The 23,675-nt window shown below is 36.8% G+C and overlaps 1 protein-coding gene across 25 annotated transcripts in view; it reads right to left on the bottom strand.

The window, feature by feature from the left end:
- The window catches only part of RIMS1 (regulating synaptic membrane exocytosis 1), a 191,591-nt gene that overhangs the window by 36,828 nt on the left and 131,088 nt on the right, over positions 1–23,675 (bottom strand). For 14 of the 25 annotated variants that reach the window (XM_031057154.1, XM_031057158.1, XM_031057160.1 and 11 more), the window contains 2 exons: positions 21,965–22,131; positions 4,154–4,386 (listed from right to left, as the gene is read on the bottom strand). The exons of 7 other annotated variants lie outside the window; for them this stretch is intronic. In XM_031057154.1, the coding sequence (XP_030913014.1) occupies positions 4,154–4,386; positions 21,965–22,131 (400 nt within the window). The remainder of the gene's footprint in view (positions 1–4,153; positions 4,387–21,964; positions 22,132–23,675) is intronic. 4 more of the 25 variants (XM_031057153.1, XM_031057177.1, XM_031057162.1 and 1 more) reach the window with 1 other exon arrangement.

The raw sequence follows: 23,675 nt of genomic DNA, 5'->3' as shown, positions 1-23,675 counted from the left end.
AGCAGGAAATTCTAGTTTTTGTATTGGGAAATGTGTTCTAAGAGAGTGTTTTTGCTCAGGTTGCAAGTTACTTCCTGAGGGAAGCAGACAAACACTTCAATTCCCTCCAAGTATCCACTTCAGAAACACATGTAAGTGAAAAGAATTTTTCTTCATTCTGTTTTCACCTTGTGACAACACTTGATTTCAGCTCTGCTTCATGGCATGTAATCTGTCTTTGAAACATTAATGCCTATGGGCTTCATTTCAGGTTGTTGATGTTGAACTTCACCAACAGAAGATGGAAAGCAAATAGCTTTGGTTCTTACACAGAAAAATCTCATTGTGGTTCACACCATAAACATGGCAAGGTAATGTTCATTTAGAAAATCGACCTGGTATCAGTGTAATGTCAAACTAGAAATGCTGCCCATTCTTCTAAGCTCCTTAGCTCTCCTTCTCTGCATCTCTTCCACTCTCATCTGTCTCAAAATAGTTGCAAGCCACTGTTGGCACCTAAAGAGAAGAAAAGTGTGCTTCTACAAAGAAGAAAGATGATCTTTCAGAAATATGATCTTTCTGAAGCACTATCTGCTGACCAGGGGGTAGAAAGCAAAAAGGGAAGAATTCTTTGCTTTCTTAAGGCACATGTCTGCATGTACCAGGATAACTGAGAGGGATCCAGGGATGGGAATACTTAATTTTATCTGAGATTAAGGCTTTCCTTCTCTCCAGAACTCATTTTACTGATGATACCCACCCCCCATTGCCTCTATCCACTTCAAAATGCATTATTATGTCTGTATATATGGTACAAATTCTGTGATAAAATTCTTCCCTCCTATTACAGAAGTTTTCATCTCATTCAAAACAAACCTAGAACCCCAAATTACAATGTGGTATGATCAATACTGGCCTCAGTTGATATGGAAACTACAAGGTAAGATTTTCTGTAGAAGGGAATAATGTTGCAACACAAAATCAAGACAACTGATGATGATTTTTTATTCTACTCTAGTTTCCTATAATTTTCCTGTGATTTTAAGTTTAGTTTGCTGTATTCAGAAAATTGACAGTTACATATTTATTCTGTTTATATGTCTATATTTATTTACCAAAATAAGGCTGATAAAGCTAGAAAAGTTGGATTACAGCTAAAATGGTTATGTATGCCTGGAGCTATTTTCAATTTTCTGTGGTCATTTTGGGAGTTTTGCTTCTTTTTTCTTCCCTTTTCCTTTTCTTCTTTGTAACTGTGATAACATAAGAAGAGCTGGATTTTCATTAGGAATATTGTCAGAAGATTAAAAGCTTTTTCTGGTGAACTGTCTAATCTATCCAATTTGTGGGCACAATGAACAAATACATAGTAAGTAGGGATTTCACAGAACAGTTACTACAAGTATTATGAAATCCTAAACATAAAAGGAAGGTTCAGCAAAAATACATAATTTCATTGCAGATTTACATAAAAATAGAAACCAATTCTTTCACTGACCATCTATAAGGCACATATTCTGAATAAATATTTTCCAGAAGCACTGAACAGGGTGTGTAAAATAATGATTATTGGTCCTTCTAACTTCAACATGCAAGGATCTGCTCCATATGTGCAAAGAAATCCATGTGTGTATGTATAGACACAAACATGTATGCACAGGCTCACACACACATACTCCTTTTTCAGCTGAATAGAAAATAAAATCTTTTCAATAACAGCTACCTCGCAGCAGTTCCATACACACCACTTCTATTTTTATATAACATCAAGCCCATGCAGTATGTTAAAAGGAAGACTTATCTACAAAAAGTCAAATGCAGCCCTTTTGGACTATTTCTTCAAGTGAAAAAAGTGAGATGGTAATAAACTTTACTGGCTTTGAAGACAGCAGTAAAGTAGAATTTCAGATCTACTCAATCCATAAGAATATGGAACCTACACTTCTCAAAAAAATCTGCCTTTTTATTTCAGATCTTCTATTTTGAGTTTTCAGAAACAAATAATTGTCTTTGTCATGCTTCCCTTACTTATAATCATGCAAGTCATAGAAATAAAACCTGAACAACCTATGGAGGTTACACATTTACTTCTACATTTTTATACTTCCTTTAAAATACATATACTGCATCAACAGCACACCTCCAGTTCCTGATAATCTGTCCCAAAAGTTCCTACTTGATACCACTTTTGGAGGTGCATAAATTTTCACATCAGTTCCAAAACTTCAGACCTTGACTATGAGAAACAGTTTTCACATAATAAATTTTAAAGAAGTACCCAGTATACATTATATTGTCATAACAGAAATTTTCTATAATTCTCAATAGTGGAGACATTAGTAAGTTGTACAACACATTAAAATGAAATAGACATTTTTATGTTTCTCCTCTCATCTTGTATAATATAGGAAGGAAGGGAAGTGGGTCCCTGATTTAGAACATGAGCACTTAGCCTCTAACAATGTCATTTGGAAAATCTATCAAATCTAATGTGTATATTGTTCTAAAAAAATGCATTAATTTAATTCACTGATTTTTGACAAAACTCAAAATTAGTGACTGACAAAAAGTGACACATTTTTATTTGCTCTAATTATGCTATAGATAATACTCTTAGCCTGAGTCAAAACAAGACAAGGTAAAGATGACTCTGAACTGGTTTACAATCATGAATAATACATCATCATGTTTTTCACATTTGATTTGCTCTTTGAGTTTCAGGAAAACTTTAGAAGTTCCATTCCTCGCCAAATTCCTATTGTTTTGAAATTTACACCAAGCTAAACTTGGAGAGCTATAATACCTTTCTACAAAGATTAGGAAAATATGAGCTTTAAATAGAAGATACTGAGAAATGCTTGGAAGTCACAGCTCAGATTTTAAGTGGATTAAAATATCAGTGTAGAAATCCTTTCTACATGACAACACCACTTTTTAATACTTACAGAGCACACCATTGATTCTGCTACATCTAAAATAGCATCTTACTGTGTACAACTATCTATATTCCAGTCTCATGGAATAGTCACTGTGCTTTCTTGAACAACACAATATTAATCTGGGCTTCAAATACACCAGTTTCATTTATCATTTGGTTCAACTGCATGATTATATACTGGCTGAAAATTCATGAGTAGTGTAGAGAAGTATAACAATCTTCTTGTTATAACTGACCAAGCTTTCCTTGTGAAAGGATCAATTCTGCTGTTCATCTGGCAATCAAAGAAAACCAGGGGAGAGGGAGGAAATATTTGATGACATAAATAAACAATATTGTTACTTACCTTATTTTAGATACCCTGACTGTGTGAGAGGAATGCTGAAATATGAGTGCATTGCATGGTAGGCTGAAGCTTTTCCTCTTTGTTTTCCTTCTCTTAGTAAGAAAGGACCCTTAGGGTCAGGTCCTGCCCCCAATGAAGACAAAAGCAGAAGTCTTCACTGGGGTTCAGGAGCAGGACAAGGACTTTAAAACATTCCTCTTCCCTTTTTAATCTTTCTGTATGGGCTTTTGTTCCTGGAGGCTATGCTGATATGAAGCTTTTAAGATTTCTGGAGTCACAATAAAGAGTTGGAAGGCTTATGCTCCTAATGAAGCATCACGTTGTCATCTAATTTATCTGAAATCACTGACCCCAACTTGCCAGTATTACTTACAAAAAAATAAAGTATTAGATTAACTCTCAACTTAAAAAACAAAAGTAATTTTTAAAAGTATATTTTATGCCACTACAGGTACAACCTCTGATTCAAGTTGCATAACTGCCATTCATTTGCTCAGATTTCAGTTTCCACATTCACACTCAACTCTTCTGCTAAAAGAAATCTCCTGCACATAAAAAGCTGGTCTTAGCAAACCATTATCCACTGCTGATACCGACATGTATCTTTGCATTTCCTGGCCTACCTGTAAACAAGGCTTCTAAGAGACAACAGTTTTCATTGATCACAACAGAAAGTAACTACAGCACATATTCTAAAAGACATTTGTATATTGTTTCTTGCAGATGTTAAATAATCAAAGAAAATTAATATATCAAGAGTTTATTTACAGCTGGAAAATCCCTCTTGAGTAGTCTATATGCATATAAATGTAACACAGATGCCACAGATGAAATTATGGTGAACCACGTTTGGTGAGAGTCCTGTTTCCAAGACTGTGTGCCTCACTCACCTGTTTGACTAAGTTGAGATGTGCTTCTGCTCCTTCGAGACACTATGGCAACCACTTTGGCACTAAAGCTGGAGCGCCTTTTCTTCCCACCTGTTCCAACCATGCCGACGGCCGTGTCCGACTGGCTCCCGTCAATGTGCTCCAGCTTGTACATCTCTCCACTCACACTTGTGCTCTTTGTGATTCTCCCTGAAGTCCCCATCCGTCTGCCTTGCATTTTAGGAGTAAATGTACTACAGTTACAAAGTAAAAACAAACGTGTTAATTTGTCTGTGTAACAGCATTTCCAAAAGCCTTATTTTTTCAAATCAGTGAATTAACTTTAAGTCTTGATATGTTTCCATTTATTTGGTTCACAAGTAAAAGCTTCATTTAATGCTCCTCAGAGTACATATTTTCAACACTATTGTTTGTCCTCTACTTTGAGGGGAACAAATAAAATGAACATTTCCTCATGTTTTTCAGAGCAACAGAGAGACACTTAAAAGTTATGTGAACTTTCCTGTCTATATCCTCACAATACAGAAACAAATAAAACAGCAATTTTACAACCAAAGAAAATTAACGTGGGGCAGTAGTTTAACACATGCATCTTATCAGTGCTGTTCATCAAAGACCTAACAGAAATAAAGACATCATCTAAATTTTCATACTTTTCAAAGAGATCATGTAATATGCAGTATTTTGTAGGTCTTCAGTCTCTCACTTTAATAACGTAAGTCTAATAATCATATTATGAAGGCAAAATAATTTTGAGGCAAACCCACTAGAATTTTCATTGATTGACAGAAAAACGAATCACTCTGGCAGTTCTGTTTGAGTTCCTTTAGCTGAATTGCACTGAATTGCACTTGAATGTTTCTATACAAATCATTTTTCTGCTCCACTGTATAGAGGCAGGATACAGTGCTCACAAACGCTGTTTAGAGAAGTCTCAAACACACACAGGACATACTAATACCCAGTCCTAAGTCTGTTGTGGCCAAGCAATGCCCTAGCTCTAAAGGCAATATAAAGTTAGTTGTCACTGTGCAGAGACAGAAATTTAGGTTGCAGCTGGACTCACTTCAGATGCAGTTGTTAAACTGGCCAAGCATGTAGGAAATTCCTTGACCTTGTATTGCTGAATAGTAGACCTACTGGTAGCATGCTGTTTTAGGATTTTTTTTGCAGTTTTTCAGTATTTTGAAGTCAAATTTATTTGTTAACCAATAGTCCTGCAGTCTCTCCCAGCAAGTTCCCTCCTGAGCAGATGCAAGGGCCTGCTCCTGTCCCCCATTCCCATCCGCCCCTCACTACCTCTCCCCCAGTCAAAATTAGAGTGGGGTTAGAGGCTTTTTTGTGTCATGGCAAGTTTCAGACAGATAGGAAATCAGACCAGGGAAAAATAAAGGGGTCAATGGGAGAAAATATGATATCCTGTAACTTCTATGGATCTGGGCCCTGCTGGAGCTTTAAGCAGTCCCGTCCCAAGAGAGATCCAGGAAAGTATAAAAAACTGAATCCCTAAACTATAATGAAAACAGTGTAGCCCTGTTTTACTGGCAGCTTCCAAGGGTTACTAATGTGTGACCATAGGCAAAAGAACATAGAAATAGACATTATTCTTTGAAAATGAAGATGGAAAAGTTAAGTCTTTGACTAGACAACACTTAATAGAAAGATCACTATCGACCTCTGCATAGGCTTTTAACCATCTTCAGCACTTAGAATCTGCTCCTGTTAAGCTCAGATAAAAAACCATCTATGCCACTAAACAGAACAAGCTGCTTGATGCACCAAAGTATTCAAGAACACATTTTAGTGGACTACCTGAGCTTAAAATACGTTCTGTCATGTTCCCTCCTGTCTCAGAGAAACTTTATTGACTGGCTTTTGGGTTTGAAAGGTAAAAATAGAAGACATTTTTATTTTAAAGTTTTCTTGTAGAATTCCCTTGTGTTTTATCACCATTCTCCCCACCACACACTCACATAAATGTGAGCAAAAACACAAACATATTCAATCATTCTAGGAAGAAATGTACATGGGGGAAAAAAAAACCTCAAAAATACCATCTTCCACAAATACATACACAACTATCAAAGAAAAGGCCTCTAGGGTGATAGAAGGCAACACTGTTAACTGGTTTCTTCTCTGGAGCAAGAGATACTTCACTATTTTAAGGTTCAAAGGCCTCACTTCAGTGGATTCTACTTCCTACTTTCATTAGACATGGACAACTCCTTTCTACATTGATAATTTCTTTCCAACAGCACTGGGAATTGTATTTCTGTGACTGTTTCTACATTGCCAACAATGGCATGTGCTTTGCTAACATACTAATCTATAAACCTATAATTTCCAGCACTAAAGTTCAATGGACTATAAAATCTGCCATGCAAATAAAGAATTATTTACCATATTATTGAATTTGCTCTATTGAATTTCAGGTGTTCATGAATATAATAAATACCAAAATAACGATGTTTTTATGCCAGCCTTCACTTCTTTTTTTTTTTTTAACAATTTACCTGAAATGCTCTAATTTCACTTTATTTAATATGTATTTAGGAGCCAGTGATGTCCATCAGCTGAGAAATAAGAAAAAGATAGTATTATAACTTTTGAAAAAAAAACCAGTTTTGATGTATGAATTCACTAATTCAGGGAAAGTTTCTGAATAACAGAAAAAAATCGCTTTTTTCAAAGACTCATATAAGTTTCATTTCTGATTCTTTGCAACAGGTAGATGGAACTAGAATATTTATCTTAATTGGAAAAAAAAACCCAGAGAAATTTAGAATTCAAATTAATTTTATACTTGTTTTTACCTTGCAAATATGAAGTCCTATTTTCCTAGGAAATATGTTCCAGTGTACAAATATGAAGTCCTATTTTCCTAGGAAATATGTTCCCGTGTACTAATACAAAATAGCTATTAATTTGCTAGAAATGGGCATAATGGGATAGGACCAAGGATAACAGCTGTCCAATACTTCCTCTTGTTATAACAAAGCAAACAGATTAAGTTTTCTTTGTGTTCATCTAATCTCTGTGCTACTTTATTATTTTTCATTAACTGAAACAGTCTCAAAAGAATGGGCATTTAAAATTCAGCATTTTTATACGATCTAATTGATTATCCTTAGAACACAATGTTTTACCATTACATTACCGATTATCACTTGAAGGAAAAGCTCCTAGCTCACACTCCTGCTTTATTCACTACTGTTGGAGTTTCATTTGTGAAGCACAAACAAGAAAAGCACCTGCATGAATACATCCCTTTGCACTTAGCTATTTTGATAATAACATAGCTAAGTTTTTATTTTGTTTTGCAGACTTGCTGGGATTATTAATGCATTCATTTAAATGTAGATGCAAGTTTTTGCAGGCTTGTGGCTAAAATTGGTAAATTATTAAATTATATTTAAACCTAGTTATCATAACACAATAAATAAATATTGTTTTCTGTAGCAAGATGATGAAGAGCAACATATTTATCCATATAGTCCATTAAGTCATAAATTAATTAATTCACTAAATTTTTATTTACAGTTATTTTATAATCTTTAGCAGTTCTTCTGATTAATAGTTTGGCAAATGTCTTATGTTATTTCTAAGTACTTCTAATTACAGCCATAACAACATAATTGTCGTGCATATTAAGAATGGTTACAGACAATATAAATGGGCCTGTGTATTACTTAACAGATATTCAGCATAGAAAAAGAGTCATTGGATTTTTAACTTTTTAAAAATTTATTTAACTTCTAAAGAAAACCTCTCTCTAACCCCAGCAAGAGCAGAAGAGCCTCCCCAACACTGGGGACAGACACTACCCCCAGGTTCCTGCATCAGCAGGGAAGACACTGCTCCCTCCCCCAAGAGAAAAATGCTTTTATTTCCTGCCAAAACTTATGCAGTTGAGACAAATCCCATTTAAAGTTGTATCTGAACTACACAAGACATCAAGACTGTATTCACATGTCAGCCATCAGAGCTATGAAAGAAAGCAACACATTCAGTTATGCAAGCTGCCCCTACCTGAAAGTTGCATCTGTGGGAATGAAGAATGAGCTTTTAAGACAAAAAAACTTAATCAAAGAGTAGTTTGAGTTACAAGATAGCATAAAAGTAACCCTGAAACAAATTTTATAAGAAGAGCATGCTATAAGAGCATTGTGGATAATACTTGCTTATATTAAAAAGTACAGCACACTCAACTATTTAGAACTGAAATCGAGCCAAGTACCTGTATTACATCATTATATATCTTTCTATGCACAGATAACTACTATATACGTATTCAAGATCCATAAAAGCATATTGGAAAAATCGTTTGATCTGAGAAAATTGGTATATAGACATACACTCAGTATCTCTCAGTTATTACATAAAAACCCTGCACATTCCACCTGAAAAAGAAAGTTAGTAAGACAGTGGTAAGAAAGCTATAAAAATACTTGTCCATAAACTCACCTATGCAATATCTGGAAGTAAATCCTTTCACAGAAAAAATCTGAACTGATTACTCATTGTTAAAATAACAGCATTTCCCTCATTCTCTTAGAATTACTGATGATGTATAAAAAAATATTTTAGGTGTTTGTTTTCATGAGCCCTCATTTTTACTCCACCCATTTTCCCAAGAATGTAAGCCATGAGTAAATAAACGATGCCCTGTATTCCTTGCTGTGCAGATGATGTTGTAAGCTCTTTTCAGGCAGTTGCAGCAACTTGAATTTTTCAGCAGAACCCCTGGCCCCCAGCAGCACAAGGCACTGAGCTTCCCCTCTCTCTGCCGACTGCAGCACCACGTACTCACTCATAGCCCCTGTGCACCCTTTTGCAATGAGGCAGCTCATGAATACTAATAATCTCCTAAACACATAATAGCTCTGGACCACAGGGAAGGTATTTTTATCATGAGAAACATTACATTTCTAAAAATAAGCGTCTTGTTATTAGTATTATATGATATATAATCAATAAATAGAAATTATTAATTAATTATCTACAAATTTCTCTGTTATTCTAAGAAAATATTTATATTTTATATTGTATATGATATATACATTTGCTGCAAGATAAATTACTGCAAATTTGAAAACAAATATTTATAAATATTCATTAGCATTTAATAAATTAATTGAAGCATGGTGCTTTACAAACCAAAGGACAAACATATATCCTATATTATAATTCTCTCTAGTTAGTCAAAAGAATTTTTTAGACCATAAAAGTTGGTTCAATCAAATAATAATTTCGTACAGTCTGTACCAACTGGAACTACATATTGATTTAACATGCACATTGATCATATATTAGATTGTCCTAGGGTGAAATATGTCCTATGAAATAGCTATTAAAATCACAAAAACCCCCTTGCTTCTGCTTTCAAGTTAGAGTCCTATTAGAGTCCTATTGGTGTATTAAGATATTTGAAGATCAGTAATTTGTAAGTTATATCTGTCGCTGACAATATTCCTATATTGCATGGAAGTGCCACTCAGTGCCACAGCTGCTCCCTCTGGGATGACAAATCCCCAGCATCCCCAGCCCCACTGTGTTCAATGTGCAAACTCTCACTGAGCCAAGGGCTGGGGAAGATTTTGTTACAGCAGCCTCCTCTGGGAGCTTAACTGGTTAAAATCCTACTTTGGAAGATCAGGAAATTTCCATACCAGAACACAGTATATCAGAATCTGGGCTGTGACAATGCTTTTCTCAGGAGCACACTGACCACTGAACTGTGCCAGCTCCACAGCTCTGACAGATTTCTACTTTTTAAATTTGGAATACTAGCATTTCTCTATGAAATGAAAGAATAACAATTCAGAAAGTAAGCCTGACCATTATGAAAGATAAGCAGGTTTTAACTGTTTTCCAAGCAAAAGATAAGCAGATTTTTTATTATTTGCCATGAACATTTCAACTTAATTTATATTCTCTGAAACAAGCAGAGCAATAGTCTCAGTATGTGGGAGCCCGTGTGTCTGCCTGCACATACCCAAGGCACCATCAGCCTGAAGCCAACTAATGACTTGAATCATAAAATGAAACCAACACAAAAGCAGCCACTCCAGGGGCACTGCTCAGGGTTAACTATTGCTATTAAAGTTGATGTGGAAAGGCTTGTGTGAATCAAAGGACAAACAGCTCAAATGACCCAAACGTGACTGCATGTAGCCATGCATATATTCAGTTACACTGTACCAAACACAGAAAGGATGTAAATCTGTATCAAGAAAATAGATACTGTGGATGTGTGTGTGTATGACAAACACAAAGATGTGGATGTCCACACTGAAGGAAGCTTTTTTCAGCATCAAGAAAGCTGAATTAACCAGTTTTTCTTTCTTTGCATGACATTCAGGAGTAATGTTATTTTCCCTGTTGTTTTTTTTTCCCTCTAAAGCACGAGGTACTGAGGTACCTGTGGTGCTGCTGCTCTGCAAGTAAAAAATGCTACATCATTGATATGAAATAGAACGCTCACTGCTCCTTTTCAAAAGTAGATAACAGCAACAGGCAATAGCAAAAAAAAGGAAATGCAGGAGGAGAATCTGAAAAGCTGAATGGGATAGTGCAAGGTCAGGACTAACAAAAAAAATGCAGATAAAATTTTAAAAATATAGTAAACTGAGATGAAGATAAAGCAAGTGAGAAGTACTCTGAGGTCTAAGCCATGGCTAAAACTATTTTGCTACATTTCTTTAATCTAAAAATAACAAGTATTGCCTGTTTAAAATATTAGCATAATGTACTTAAACTAAAAGTTTATGGATTACATTTCATCTTTATCAACTGCAGTAATTAAACGAAAAACCAATTAAAATAATTTTTCAGTCTTTCTGAAATTGTTAAGAAAGACTGCTGGTGATGTGACAGTTTCTTTCAAAGAGGAAACATAATTAGATAATTAAAAATGCAGAAGTAATGCTCCATAGTACATTTTTCATGTACAGATGTTCTGAAGGGATTAAAGACTCCATCCCCCTCCCTCTCTGACAGATACATAAAGCAGTTTATAATGATGGATTTTCAAAAATCATTATCTTTAGATAATGAATAATTAGAACATTAATTACTCTGGCTTCACCTTGGTGTTGTATATAAATGACCTCAGAACCAGAAGTCTCCATCTGTAATATACTCTTTGGGGGTAAAGAGGATACATTATATTTTTTAAGCTGCTTATCTAAAATGTTTTCATTTATGTTGCCTTCATGGTAATAATTTGGAGGCTGCTGCCCTCTATTTCCCCCTGAAAAAAAGCAGAAGTTTTGACTCAGGTTACATCAGAGTGCCTGTCCTTGCCCCAAGACAGATCACCTGAGCACCAATATTAACTATTCACAGGTCATGCTCAATGTGTTTCTCTCTAATGAAACTGGGAAGTGCACAGTTAATGAAACTTTTTTGGGGTTCAGCTTTTAGCTGCAGTGACTTGGATAATCAGAAACAAAGTAAAATTGGCAATTTACTTCAAATTTTGAAGTGGATGCTTGCACTGTGGAGATTTTAGACAAAAATTGCCTTGCCTGTTACCTATATCTATTCTGCTTGTCAAATGTGAAAAATTTAGGTAGAAATTTTCCATGCCTTGTTTCTGCCCATGGTCAAATTTCTTCTTTAATCTATTCTAAGTTCCAGCTGATATACCATGGCAGATTGCCTTGCCCTTTTGAAGGAAATTACAAGGAAAAAAACCCAAACCAACAACAAAACCAAAATTATCAATTCACTTCAGTTTAAGAAGTGGCTAGTGCCTGACTGAAAGATTCCAATGAGCTGATCCTTCTATTTGGCACAAATACAGTACCTGCCAGTTCTTTTGAGTACCTGTCAACTTCTTTAAGTGATACCTCTCATGTTCAAAGATTTCAAAGACATCAGATATCAGGTTTAGACACACAGGAAACTTTCTTGTTACAAAGTGACATTGCACTCATTAACAGGCCCTATTGCTAAATAGATAATACATTTCCTGAATATTACTATTTTGTCTCCAGGACAGAGGCAGAAAGTCAGTAGCTCCCAGGAACTCCACCTCTTGTCTGATCTGCATTTGGGAGAAATTAGCTAGACTGTCCAGGATGCAGGGAGGCTGCAACTGTTGCCCATCAGGCATGACTCAAGACAAAGCCAACTAACTGAAGTATAAAAAGAGTATAATGAACAATAATCCCTGGAAGGAAAGAGTTCATGGTGATAGTGAAGTAGAAAGAGAATAAGGAAGTGAGGAATAAATTCTTTTTATCACTCTTTCTGAAAACAAAACAGTTCCTAAAAATTCCTGTGGAAACAGAACAAAAGAAGTCTTTTCAATGTTCCTATCACAAGTATTTAGTATATTATCACTCCCTCAAAGGATGGCCAGTTTATCATTTGTAGCCACAAAACACTCACTATCCTCTCTGCTTTTGCAGAGAAAGCTTTTTCATGTGCCATCATCCCATTTTGCATGGTGAACTCAGCAATCACGCAATCTCTTACTCTGTAGTTGGGTTAAACAAACAAGAGCCTAAAGAATCATGTGTGAGTTTTGCTCCAAACTCCCCTCATGATGGGAATGTTGAATCCACAGCATCAAGACACAATAAACTCCCATGCAACAGGCAGTATGTGGCCACCAGCAAAGACATGTCTGAAATGACTTGTCACTAATCAAATAAAAACTATGGGGCAAAGAGTGATTTCCCAGAGCAGTAATAAACTAGGCAAGTGAGAAGATAATTAAAATTCCTGCCTCATTCTCTAAACAAGTTTATAGAAGGCTTTATCCCTATGGCTTCACCTCAAAATCTTGATCAGACTTTTTGCAATGTAAAAACCCTTTTTTTTTTTTTTTTTGCAAAAATGAACATTATTACCATCCTGAATTTTTTAAAAACCCTCCTCATTTATCAGTTCTGATGACAGCTACAATACAACTGTCCACATCTGTGAAGCTTAGTCCTTGCTAACCCTGCTAGGGAATTTGCAGTAATGACAAATTTCATTTGGCACTGTAATAAAATTGCATTATCTTACAAGACCTGCACTGTTTGTTCTTATATCCATGTTTCTCTATTTTAATTGCTGCATTTTAAGCAAAGTAGCAGTCATACTATTGCTACAGTTACATGAAGACTGATGAGTTTTCCATCAGGTCAAGCTTTTGATGTACATAAAAACTAGACAAGGAGTTTAAAGTTTTGTTTAAAATACTTCACTGTATTCACAAAGATAATTTACTCCTCTAGGAGGAAACTGAATCAAGGTATCAATTTCTTAAGCACACACAGAAATCTCCCCTCCCTGCTTTTAAATAAGGATATGAACTATTGTTCTTTTTAAATCCAGACTTAAGATGTTACCATTATGCCAATGTGTTCCACAGCATGTTATTAATAACCATTAAAAGTGTATTAATTCTTGCAAAAATATATCACTATCTTGAGCGTAGACTTGTTAGAATGTTTAATGGGTTTTCACTTTCCTGTGAAATTCACATTGTTTTTTGGCTTATAAATTTCCAATCCAGAAAAAAGATTGCTATTTGTACATTTTAATGCAAAAGAAATATTGCATTGTAAATATACAAATTACTTTAATTAGTGTAGACTAGTTCTAGTATCTCTCTTTCTTAGAAAGGAGGAATTCCGATTTACATAGAAGAGGTAGGATTTCACACTTATGAGAAATATAACTAATCATCTTAAAAAAATCTTGCACATTTAAATTGCAGGATCTACAATTTGTCATGAGAAAGAGATACCCAGGTCAATAAATACTATTAAGTCAAGTTAAATTTACAGAGACATAATTTAAAAAATAAATTGAGAACTTAGTATTTTGGCCATTAAAAATGGAAACTTCAGAAAAGAGAACAGCACTATGTCTCCAAAGACATGTCAGTTCACATTAAGAAAAGAAATGAGTAATTTTTTCAACGAGCACCATTGCACTGGAGCTTTGACAGTTGATTAAAACCAAATCATATTGAAGCATTGATTCTGGTGACCCATAGCCCAGCTGATAAACTGCAACTGCAGCCATCTATAAATCTGCAAGACCTTAGCTATGCAGGCTTTGAAGCAGGTACAATATGGAAGATAAATGGCAAATGAGAACTTGGTTCAAGATTCTTTCGAAGTGTGATAACTGAAAAGGTGGATCTGATTCATAAGTGAACATATAAGCAGCAGAATTAAACATTTCTGCTGATGCTGCAGGTGTGTAATTTGACTCTGTGGTGCTTTAGGGCTAAGAAATATGGAACAAACCTTCCACAGTGATGCTTTGAACTACAACACATGGCAGAATTGAACCAGAAACCCAGGAAACACCCCTTTGAAAATGCCATTTCAGGGCCAACTTTCAACATGATGAAGACTGATATTGGCACACCACTGTATGTGCAGCTGTGGGGATTTGTAGGATCTAGCTCTTCATATATTGCTAACACCTACTTCTAAGCAAGAGACCCAGCTGCCAGAGCAGTGTGATCGTGGTTACCTGATGGCACACAGCTAGGAATGCATGAGGCATGCAGGGGTTTGGGTTTCTTTAAATCTGCTTGGCAGTGCCACAGCATAAAAAGCACACAAGATCATCCACTATGTCTTCTACTATGACACCCTGGAGGATCTCAGAACCCAAGAATGAGGAACCACCTTGATTCCAAGTACATGATGTCTCCTTTGCCAGACAAGGATCTGGATTGATAACACCTTGAATAACTAAAATAGTATTTATTTTTATACAGAATACCAGTAATGAGAGCTATAAACCCTAGGAATACCCAATTTTACCTAGGTTCCAGCACTTATTTTGGGCTCCAGCACTGCATATTCCACTGCAAATTCACATAGCTCAATCCTTTCTTTATATAATGTGAACTTGCCCTTACTCTGGTTCATTAAGAAATATGAGATCAAACTTAGGCAGGGTACAAAATATTTGTTATACTCCACACATTTTCAGGATCTTCTCCCAGGTTTAGATAATGAGTGTGGCATAGTGAATATCCTCCACAAAGCCAGTCTGAAATTACTGGTGAATTTGTTCCTATTTTCCAGGAGATTTACTTTTATTGATGAATAAGCTTTGGTGTTCTGTTTTTGCCTCCACTAGTTCTGTTTGCAATATTTATATCAATAATTAAAAGATTTTACATTACATTTTTTCATGAGTAAAGTATCTTGACTACACCCTTATTCACTGTAGCACAAATTCAATATAAAGATTTTAATTACTTCTGTAATTAACATGAAATGAATGGGTTTCTTTATTTCAACACAGACCTCAGTCTCATCAAATGCTTGAAAAACCTGGTATGTTGTTTTCCTTCACTGTTATGACATGAAGTATAACTTTGCTCAGCTGGCTCTGTGGTGCAGTAGTGCTGTATTTTAGTGAATCAGTGTGCTGAGAAGGGTAGCTGCAGCCCTGGTCTAAAGAGAGGGTGGGGGAAGGAGTGAACAACTGCATTGCACCAGTCACATCACATACATTTATGATGTAACTAGCAGCATTATTGGGAATCCTGAGAAGAGGTCAGAAGACCCTTCAGACTCTCTCTAGACCCCCACCACTATAAATTGTATCAAACTAGCTCTAATGTACTACATGAGAGGATGGAAAACCAGTGGGAGAAAATCTATCTCCAATCCAGAGAGTGACCTCTGGCTAAATCTTGAGAGATCTGCAGCTCAAGGCTGCTGTTTGTCCTCAGCGAGATGGCAAACCTCCAGTCACTTTACCTGGCTCCAAACTAAAGACACTGAGCATTTTGTGCAAGAGAACAGCATAATAAGCAGCATGAAATGAAAATCTGAAAGAGAGTCATAGAACAGGTGAGGCTGGAGGACCCTGCAGATGTGATAAGAGCAGGTTGCTCAGGGCCATATCTGCTTGGAGTTTGGATATCCCCAGATACTGGGACTGTGCAAAATCTCTGTGGCACTTGTTGCAGTGTTTAATAAATTTTCGTAGAAAAAATGTTTTTCTCATGTTTTAATGTGATTTGCCTTACTTCAGTTCGTGCTCATCCTCCTACTGAGAAGACTCTGGCCTTTTTTCTCCAGTCCCTCTCTGCAGGCATTTATGCACATTGATAAGACCTCCCTTGAGCCTTCTCTACTCCAGGGTGGACACTCAGCTCTCTTGGTCTCTCCTTGTATGGCAGACACTCTAACCCTTTCACCATCTTCATGGCCCCTTGCAGGATGTGCTCCAGTAGCTCCATGTCTCTTGTACCAGGGTGCCCAGCACTGGACTTGGAACTGCAGATGTGCCTCACCAGAGCCACTCAGCTCTATGGAGTGGGAAGAATCACCTTCCTCAGCCTGCTGGCAACACTTTTCCTAATGCACCCCAGAATGGTGTTGGTCTTCTTTAATGCAGGGAGGCACTGTTGGCTCAGGTTCATCTTAGCATCCGGAAACATCCTAGGGATTTTCCTGAAAAGCTGCTTTCAGCTGCAAAGCTGTGTTGTTCTAGCTGTGCACCCCCAGTGTGCAATGGCACATGGGGTTACTGCTCCCCAGGCGCAGGATTTTTCATTTCCTTTGTTGAACTTAATGAGGTTCCTCAATTTCTCCATTGTTGAGGTCCCTCTGAATAGTGTCATGTCCCCCTACTATATCCAACTATTGATATCAGTTTTCTGTTGTCTGCAAACCTGCTGAGGGTGCATTTCGCCCCATCATTCCAAACACTAATGAAGATGTTAAACAGTACTGACTTAATACTGACCCCAAGCATTCGGCACAATTGATTTGCCTCCAGCTGGACCTTGTGTCACAGGTCACAATGCCCTGAGCCTGTCATCCAGCCAGTTTCTAATCTGCCTCACCGTTTACTTACCTAGGCTGTACCTCCTCAGCTTGTCTATGAGGGTGTTTAAGAAGAGGGTGTTGAACTTAGCAGAGACAAGATAGAGAACATCTGATTTTCTTCTCTCAGGCATCAAGCTAGCCAACTAATGAAACAAGGCCATCAGGCTGGTCAGGCTTGATTTGCCCTTTGCGATTTCATGCTGACTATCCACAATCACCCCCTTGTTCTACATTTATGTTTGGAAATAGTTTCCAGGATTATTTGTTCCATCACCTACTCAGATGTGGATCTAAGGCTGACAGGCCTATAGTTTCCAAGATCCCTTTCCCTTCTTGAAAATAGTAGTGATGATTTTTCTTCCAGTCTTCAAGAACATCCCCTGAGTGCCATGTTCCAAAGATTACTGACTGGCTTTGTAATGACATCAGTCAACAACAGCTCATTTAGTATTCATTAGTATTCACCTCTTCACGTGCCAATAACTTTTATGTGTCCAGTTTATTTAAATGTTCCTTGGTCAGATCATTCTCTGCTGAGTCCTTGCTCCAGACTTTTCCTTTGGTCATCAGTGCACTACAGAAACCTCCTGGATTTCTTGTGCCCAACTGCACTGCTCAACCAGCAGATACCAGGATGGTTTACGTTCTCCATGAAAACCAGAACCTACAACTGGAAGAAGGCTTCATCTAATTCTTCCTGATCAAGAAGTCCATAGCAGACACCCACAATATCATGACATTGGTTGGGCCTCTAATCCTGACCTATAAACTCTCAGCTGGTTCATCACCCATCTCTAGGCAGAGCTAGAGAGCACAATCTGCTCTCTCACAGAAAGGCCTTTCTATCCTTCCTTGCTATCCTGCCCTGTGCTCCCATGGATTGCAGCACTCCAGTAATATGAACTAATGCCAGCACTTCTCTGTAATCATGATGAGACCATAGCCCTGCAGCTGCACAACAAAACTCCAATTCTTCTTGCTTGTTCCCCATGCTTTAGAGCACAGGCCATCCAGAGAGCCCCACACTTGTGCTCATTCCCCAGAAAAGGTTTGAGAGCTTTCCCTAAATGCCCTTCTCTCAATCACATCCTTATTCACGTGCATAAACTCTGGGTGGCTCCTCCCTGCCCTGTTTTGTTGTTTATGAGGTCCTGGCTGTCTCCATCTCTCTGCACTCATTGCCTATCAACCCATCAATCACTTCCTCACTTGATCCCAAATCATCATTTCTCTACTCCTTCACTCCTGTTTTAAAGCTCAGGTGTACTTAAGTTAAGCTTCAGTGTACTGAAAGAACAACAGCTGCACAAAATTTGTATATTCTGTTCTGCAAATCAGGGAAGAAAAGGTTTGTCAGGTAGAGTCTGACAGTACAAACTTCAGTGACATACAGAGAACAAAATTCCCAAAAACCATATATGAATTTGTGATACAAGCCATTCAGTGGCATGGCATAACATGTGAAATAAATTAGAACTGGATTAAATCCACTATTACAACTCATTACATTATCCTCTTTCCTTGATAAGCTCATATAAAATATTTTAATTATACTTAAGAATTCAATTTAAAAAAGCGTGTAAAAACAGATTAAAATTTGGCACAGACGTAATGATATTATATCACACATTGATCAAGATAAAAACCATAATTCTTAATAAGATGTGGTTTTCATATTTAAAATGAGAGATAACAGTAATATTCTTAATGCAGGGGCAATTTGTTTGAAATCCAGATACAGTGAGACAAATTCACCTTAAAAAAATTATTTAGTCTTTCATAAATTTAGCGGATTTTATTAAATCAGATTTAAGTGAAACACCTTATGGTAGCTTGTTATTCCTCCAAAACAAACCTCCACCTCACCTTTACCATGCAGAACAGCTCCCTACTTAACAGCACCAAGAAATCCAGGTATCTTTGCATAAACAGGCTACAAATGAAAAGTGGTGCAATGACAGAATCTGGCATAATTTTTTATTAAGTCAGCAAATGTCATTTTTTGTCTGATCAAGCCCATAAGGTGCTGATTAATCATCATGGGTTCTTACTTATCAATCATTTGCATTAAACCACAGAAACATTTCCTTCCACTTCATTTAGGACGCAAGAAATGTTTCAGAGCCATACACAGTGACGTCTCCAACACACAGGCACAAAGTACTGTGTTACTGTATTGTGAATGCATAAAGACCATGATCAATAAAAGCAAATCTCCATAAAGAAGGACTGATAATTTGGTTTCACTCATTAATTACACACCAACTCCAAATTCACAAATCTGATTCTGATTCAAATCAGAAGTCCCAGAACTTTTTGTTTACACACCAAAACTTCCTGGTACTTTTTCCTGCACTTCCAACTAGAGAGCACAGCAGCTAACCAGACTACCCAGAATGGTAACAAGAAAGATGCTTTGAATAATTTCATACACAGAGTAGCTTATCCATGTAAAGCCATTTGTTATAACACATACCTGAAAATGCTAAACAAATTAGAGAGCAAGAAGCTATTTTATAAACTTGTATTTAGAACTTGCATCAATCACTTCAGGTTACTAATCTGAACCCCAGACTACTCTTCAAAATAAGGATACTTGTTGAATGAGTTAATTTAGTGAAATGGCTAGAACTGAGCTACTTCCTTTGAGTTTCTATATGCTTACTAGTTTCAGATCTAGAACATATGTGGAGAAGAAAAGTAGGTGCATAGAAAAGGCAGATCAACAAACTTTGTCCTTAAATGTAACATTATACTCACACAGTTGTCATGGCCACTGGCCTGACACACTTCCAAATGAAGATGATGCTGGATAGATGGTTTCAGAATGACAGAAACAGGTAGGCAAGAAGTCCTACCCTTCCCGCTCAACCATCCCATCCCATCCCATCTGATGTATGTTAACGTTGGGTTCTTTGGAGGCAAAAATAAAATTTTAATTTTAAATTATTAATCAAACTTGAACTTAAAACTTCTAATTCCTTGAACTTAAAGAAACTTTAGTAATTGAGAGAAAGAATACTTTTAATCTTAAATGTCAAAAATTAAAGCAACCAGTCTAAACAAGTCGTCTAGGGTTTCTTCAACAATTAAAGCTAGAAAAGGATGATTCCACCGCTTCTGACAACTGTCTGAAGATGAGGTGAACCATCCAAGATCATAGGTGTTTTTTTCCTTTTAATGGTGGCTTAGGTAATAAAAAAATAATTTAATAAAAACCTATTTTTAGGTGAATTCCACTGAAGATACATAGCTTTTAAGGCTGAAGTTAGACAGCATGAATCTCAAGACGAAAAAAATGTTCCTAAAACAACCAACCCTTTCCCCAGTCTTTCAATTTCTTCCTGATATTCTTACTGAAGGAACTGCATTGTATGTTATTGCTATTGCTTGTTCACTATGGAAGTACTACTGAATTCAGGGAAGATTAAAGCTGGCCATAAAGTGTCTGATTTCTGAAGTATTGATCCTGTGGACATTATCAGAAAGGGAGGCATCTAAATTCCAATTACGTCTCACTTTACTGGTCTAGAGTGAAGCTGAACTGGAACTCCCACTGCAGACACTTGGCTTTGTATCCTAGGTCATCCAATTCTGTACTCAAAGTGCTCTGCTACTCCTAAGAATGGAAGAGGTTGAGGATTTGAGCCCAGGTTTCACCCTTGCCAGGCTCACACAAGGCTACTGGTTCTCCTAGTCCTGATATTTACAATCAGATATTCTGAACTCAAGGAAAAATTCTGATAAAATCTGTTACACATATCTGTGGGAAAAAAATCCTATTTTTGTTGAACCTGACAAAGACACTGTGAGAGGGCCTAGTTGAGAAAAATTATGTCTGTGAAATAAGGTATTTTAGCATGAAAAAAGTCCCTTGTAAGAGTCAAATACTGAAAAGCTAGGACATGATGAAATGCAACATTTAAGGACATGAATTGAAATTACTTTAAATACATTTACAGTCCCACTGCAGCGTTCTGCTGGATTGTGGATTACTGCAGCTGTCAGGTTATACCTCTACCAATCTGAAATATGACTTTAAACACCCTTGTGAACATTCCTTGAAAAGAAAATGAGGTGTATCTAGCTCAAACATAGAGACCAGTTGCTGAGTTTTCCTAACATCCCTTCCTTTTGCATAAACATACCAAACTCCTGCAGCTGATCTTCTCAGACACTGAGTCTGTCTAGAAGTGTTCTGAGTGGTAAATGATGCCTTCCAGACTTATATTAGGCAGATTTCCTTGTAGGGATAATTTTTTTTTTACAGCTCATAACTCTTCTTGTGTTTTAGAACACCTAAAGTCGAATTTTTGACAGTTCTGGAACTGGCAAATGTAATCAAAGACTACCAAGCTAATCCTAGAGCAGTCATAGTTGCTGAGTTTTGTCATCAAGTTAAATGAAAACAAAAACCAATGTGTGCATCTAAAAAAGCCCTAATCCCAGAACAGATTAGTATCAAGAATGAAAGATGTATTTGATTATTGATCATGGCAATGAATTAAACGACTTTTGAACAAGAAATATCAAAATTATTACATGAATAATAGTTTCAAATCTAGTAATTTACAATAAACATGAAAACAGCAAAATAAAGACACGTAGGTGGGGAAAGATACTTTGAGGAAGAAAAACCAACCTTTTATGAAGAAACTGCTTAACTAAAAAAATCTAGTAATATTTCTGCTGTAATACCTTACTGCCATACCAATTACACTGGTTTTTAGCCAACAATGAGAGGACAGCCTGTGTTCAGGTTCAAGTGGGATAAATACATTAATCTATCATCTTCTCATGGGAAGTTTGCTTCTGTTTAGGATGCACAACTGCAAGAATATTGTCATCTTAGGCCAGTCATGGAAGACAGTGTACATGTGCCTAACATTTTTCACAAATTCTTATGTTGTGGTTATCCAGTTTCCAGGACTTCTGGTTGTGTTCTGGCACTCAGCAAAAGAGGGAGTGTGATGCAATTGAAGCTGCATGGAGAACTCACCTGATCCTGCCCCGAGGGCGCTCAGATTGCTCTGACATAAAACTTGTGCTGCTGAGGCGAGAGGCACTGCTGGTTCGGGAAATGGCTGACACATCACTGACATCACTATCTGATGATTTGGCAGAGACGTTATCACAGCTTCTGTACTGATCTGTTTGTATGTTATACTAGAGATCAAGAAAAGAAAGGGTGAGGAGTCTCATCAAAACAGAACACATTCATCGAGACAACACATGACCTAAGCATGACAGTTCTCTTTAACTGCTTTTAGATATAACAAAATTGTATGAAATTCAAAGATATGCCTACATTAAATAATGCCTTTATGTCTAGTGCAGAAATGAAACATATTATTTATGGACTAAAGAAGATACTTGGAATAAAATAACACATTGGAAATTGAATAGGCTGTTGGTTCTTCAGCACACTAGAACTACAATAAAGAAATATTTATATGAAATATTTATGCAGCAGACAGACATCTCAAGCACATGCATACCATCCATTTGGATATGGACTCTGTTTTAAATTTTAAAAATATTAAAAATATATGCTATGAAATACCTGCACATAGAACTGCATATGAGCTTGAATGAAATGTAATGCTATATGAAGGCATTAGTGACTGATATCAGTTCCTAAACTCTATAAAAAAAGGAAAAAATTACATTTTCTATCTCAAAATTTCTCCTTGTATTGTGATACTAGAGGACTAGTTAGGCAGAAAGCTAACTCAGTTAATACAGTATTTTTTCCAGGCAATTCCCTGATCTAGTTGCTTTTACATCTGCACATGCCTAAGAACTAGCAGAAGACCCAGCAGGAGGACAGACATGTGGACAGACGTAGAAGTTACTTCACTTTTCAAATCAACTGTGACAGCACACATTACCTAATGCTTTTATTGCTCATATAATCAATCAGACAGGTACAAAAGGAAGCTTCAATCCTAGCAATGTCTTACTTTACTTAGCTAAATCTTCACTCACAGAGATATGAGGATCAAATAGTTCTCAGGCTGACAAAACTAAAACTCACTGTCATTAGAGGAAGGTACTCTTGGCTGGAAAGCAACTAAACCAGAGGCATACTTCCCAGGGTATATTATGGGAAAACTATTAACACATAGGAGCACTAGGCAGTTTTGGACATGACACTCTAGGGAGTTCATTTTCCAGATCTGTGCTCTGCAAAATTACAAGTGATAAAAGTTTATTTATGAATCATAGACAAATCTGTGGCTGTCTGTGAATATACAAACTCCAACTAGGCACTGAGTTGCTGGCTGAGTCACTCAGCAAATGCCATGACTTAATTTCAAAAACCTGGCAAACACAAGCTTGAGTTTGTACAGATGAGTGTATCAGGTCTCCTTTCCTTAAGCCAGGTTTATCTTCTCTTGCTCCAGTGCCTTTCAGCAGCTACGCTTGTGCACACTTGGAAACCTCTTGGTAAAACATTGAACATAAAATGAGGAAGTCAACAGGAGTAGAGAAGGAGAAGAAATAAAGCAATTCTAAGCAGCAATTGTAAATAGAGAAATCTACAGGACAAATGGAGGTTATATAAATTTACTGTCTCACTGTGTCTCTCAGGTGTGCATTAAAACGCTGCTTAGCAGAAACTCTAAGCAATACCCTGTGAGGGCCTTGCAGTGCCTGAGCAAAAACATCTGTAGGAGATAAGGCTGTAACTTTAAGAAAATGGGTAA

Source organism: Geospiza fortis, unplaced genomic scaffold, assembly GCF_000277835.1.
Source record: "Geospiza fortis unplaced genomic scaffold, GeoFor_1.0 scaffold190, whole genome shotgun sequence".
In the NCBI taxonomy this organism is placed as follows: domain Eukaryota; kingdom Metazoa; phylum Chordata; class Aves; order Passeriformes; family Thraupidae; genus Geospiza; species Geospiza fortis.
Note: the sequence above shows the minus strand (reverse complement) of the source record. Positions and strands in the feature narration are given on the sequence as shown.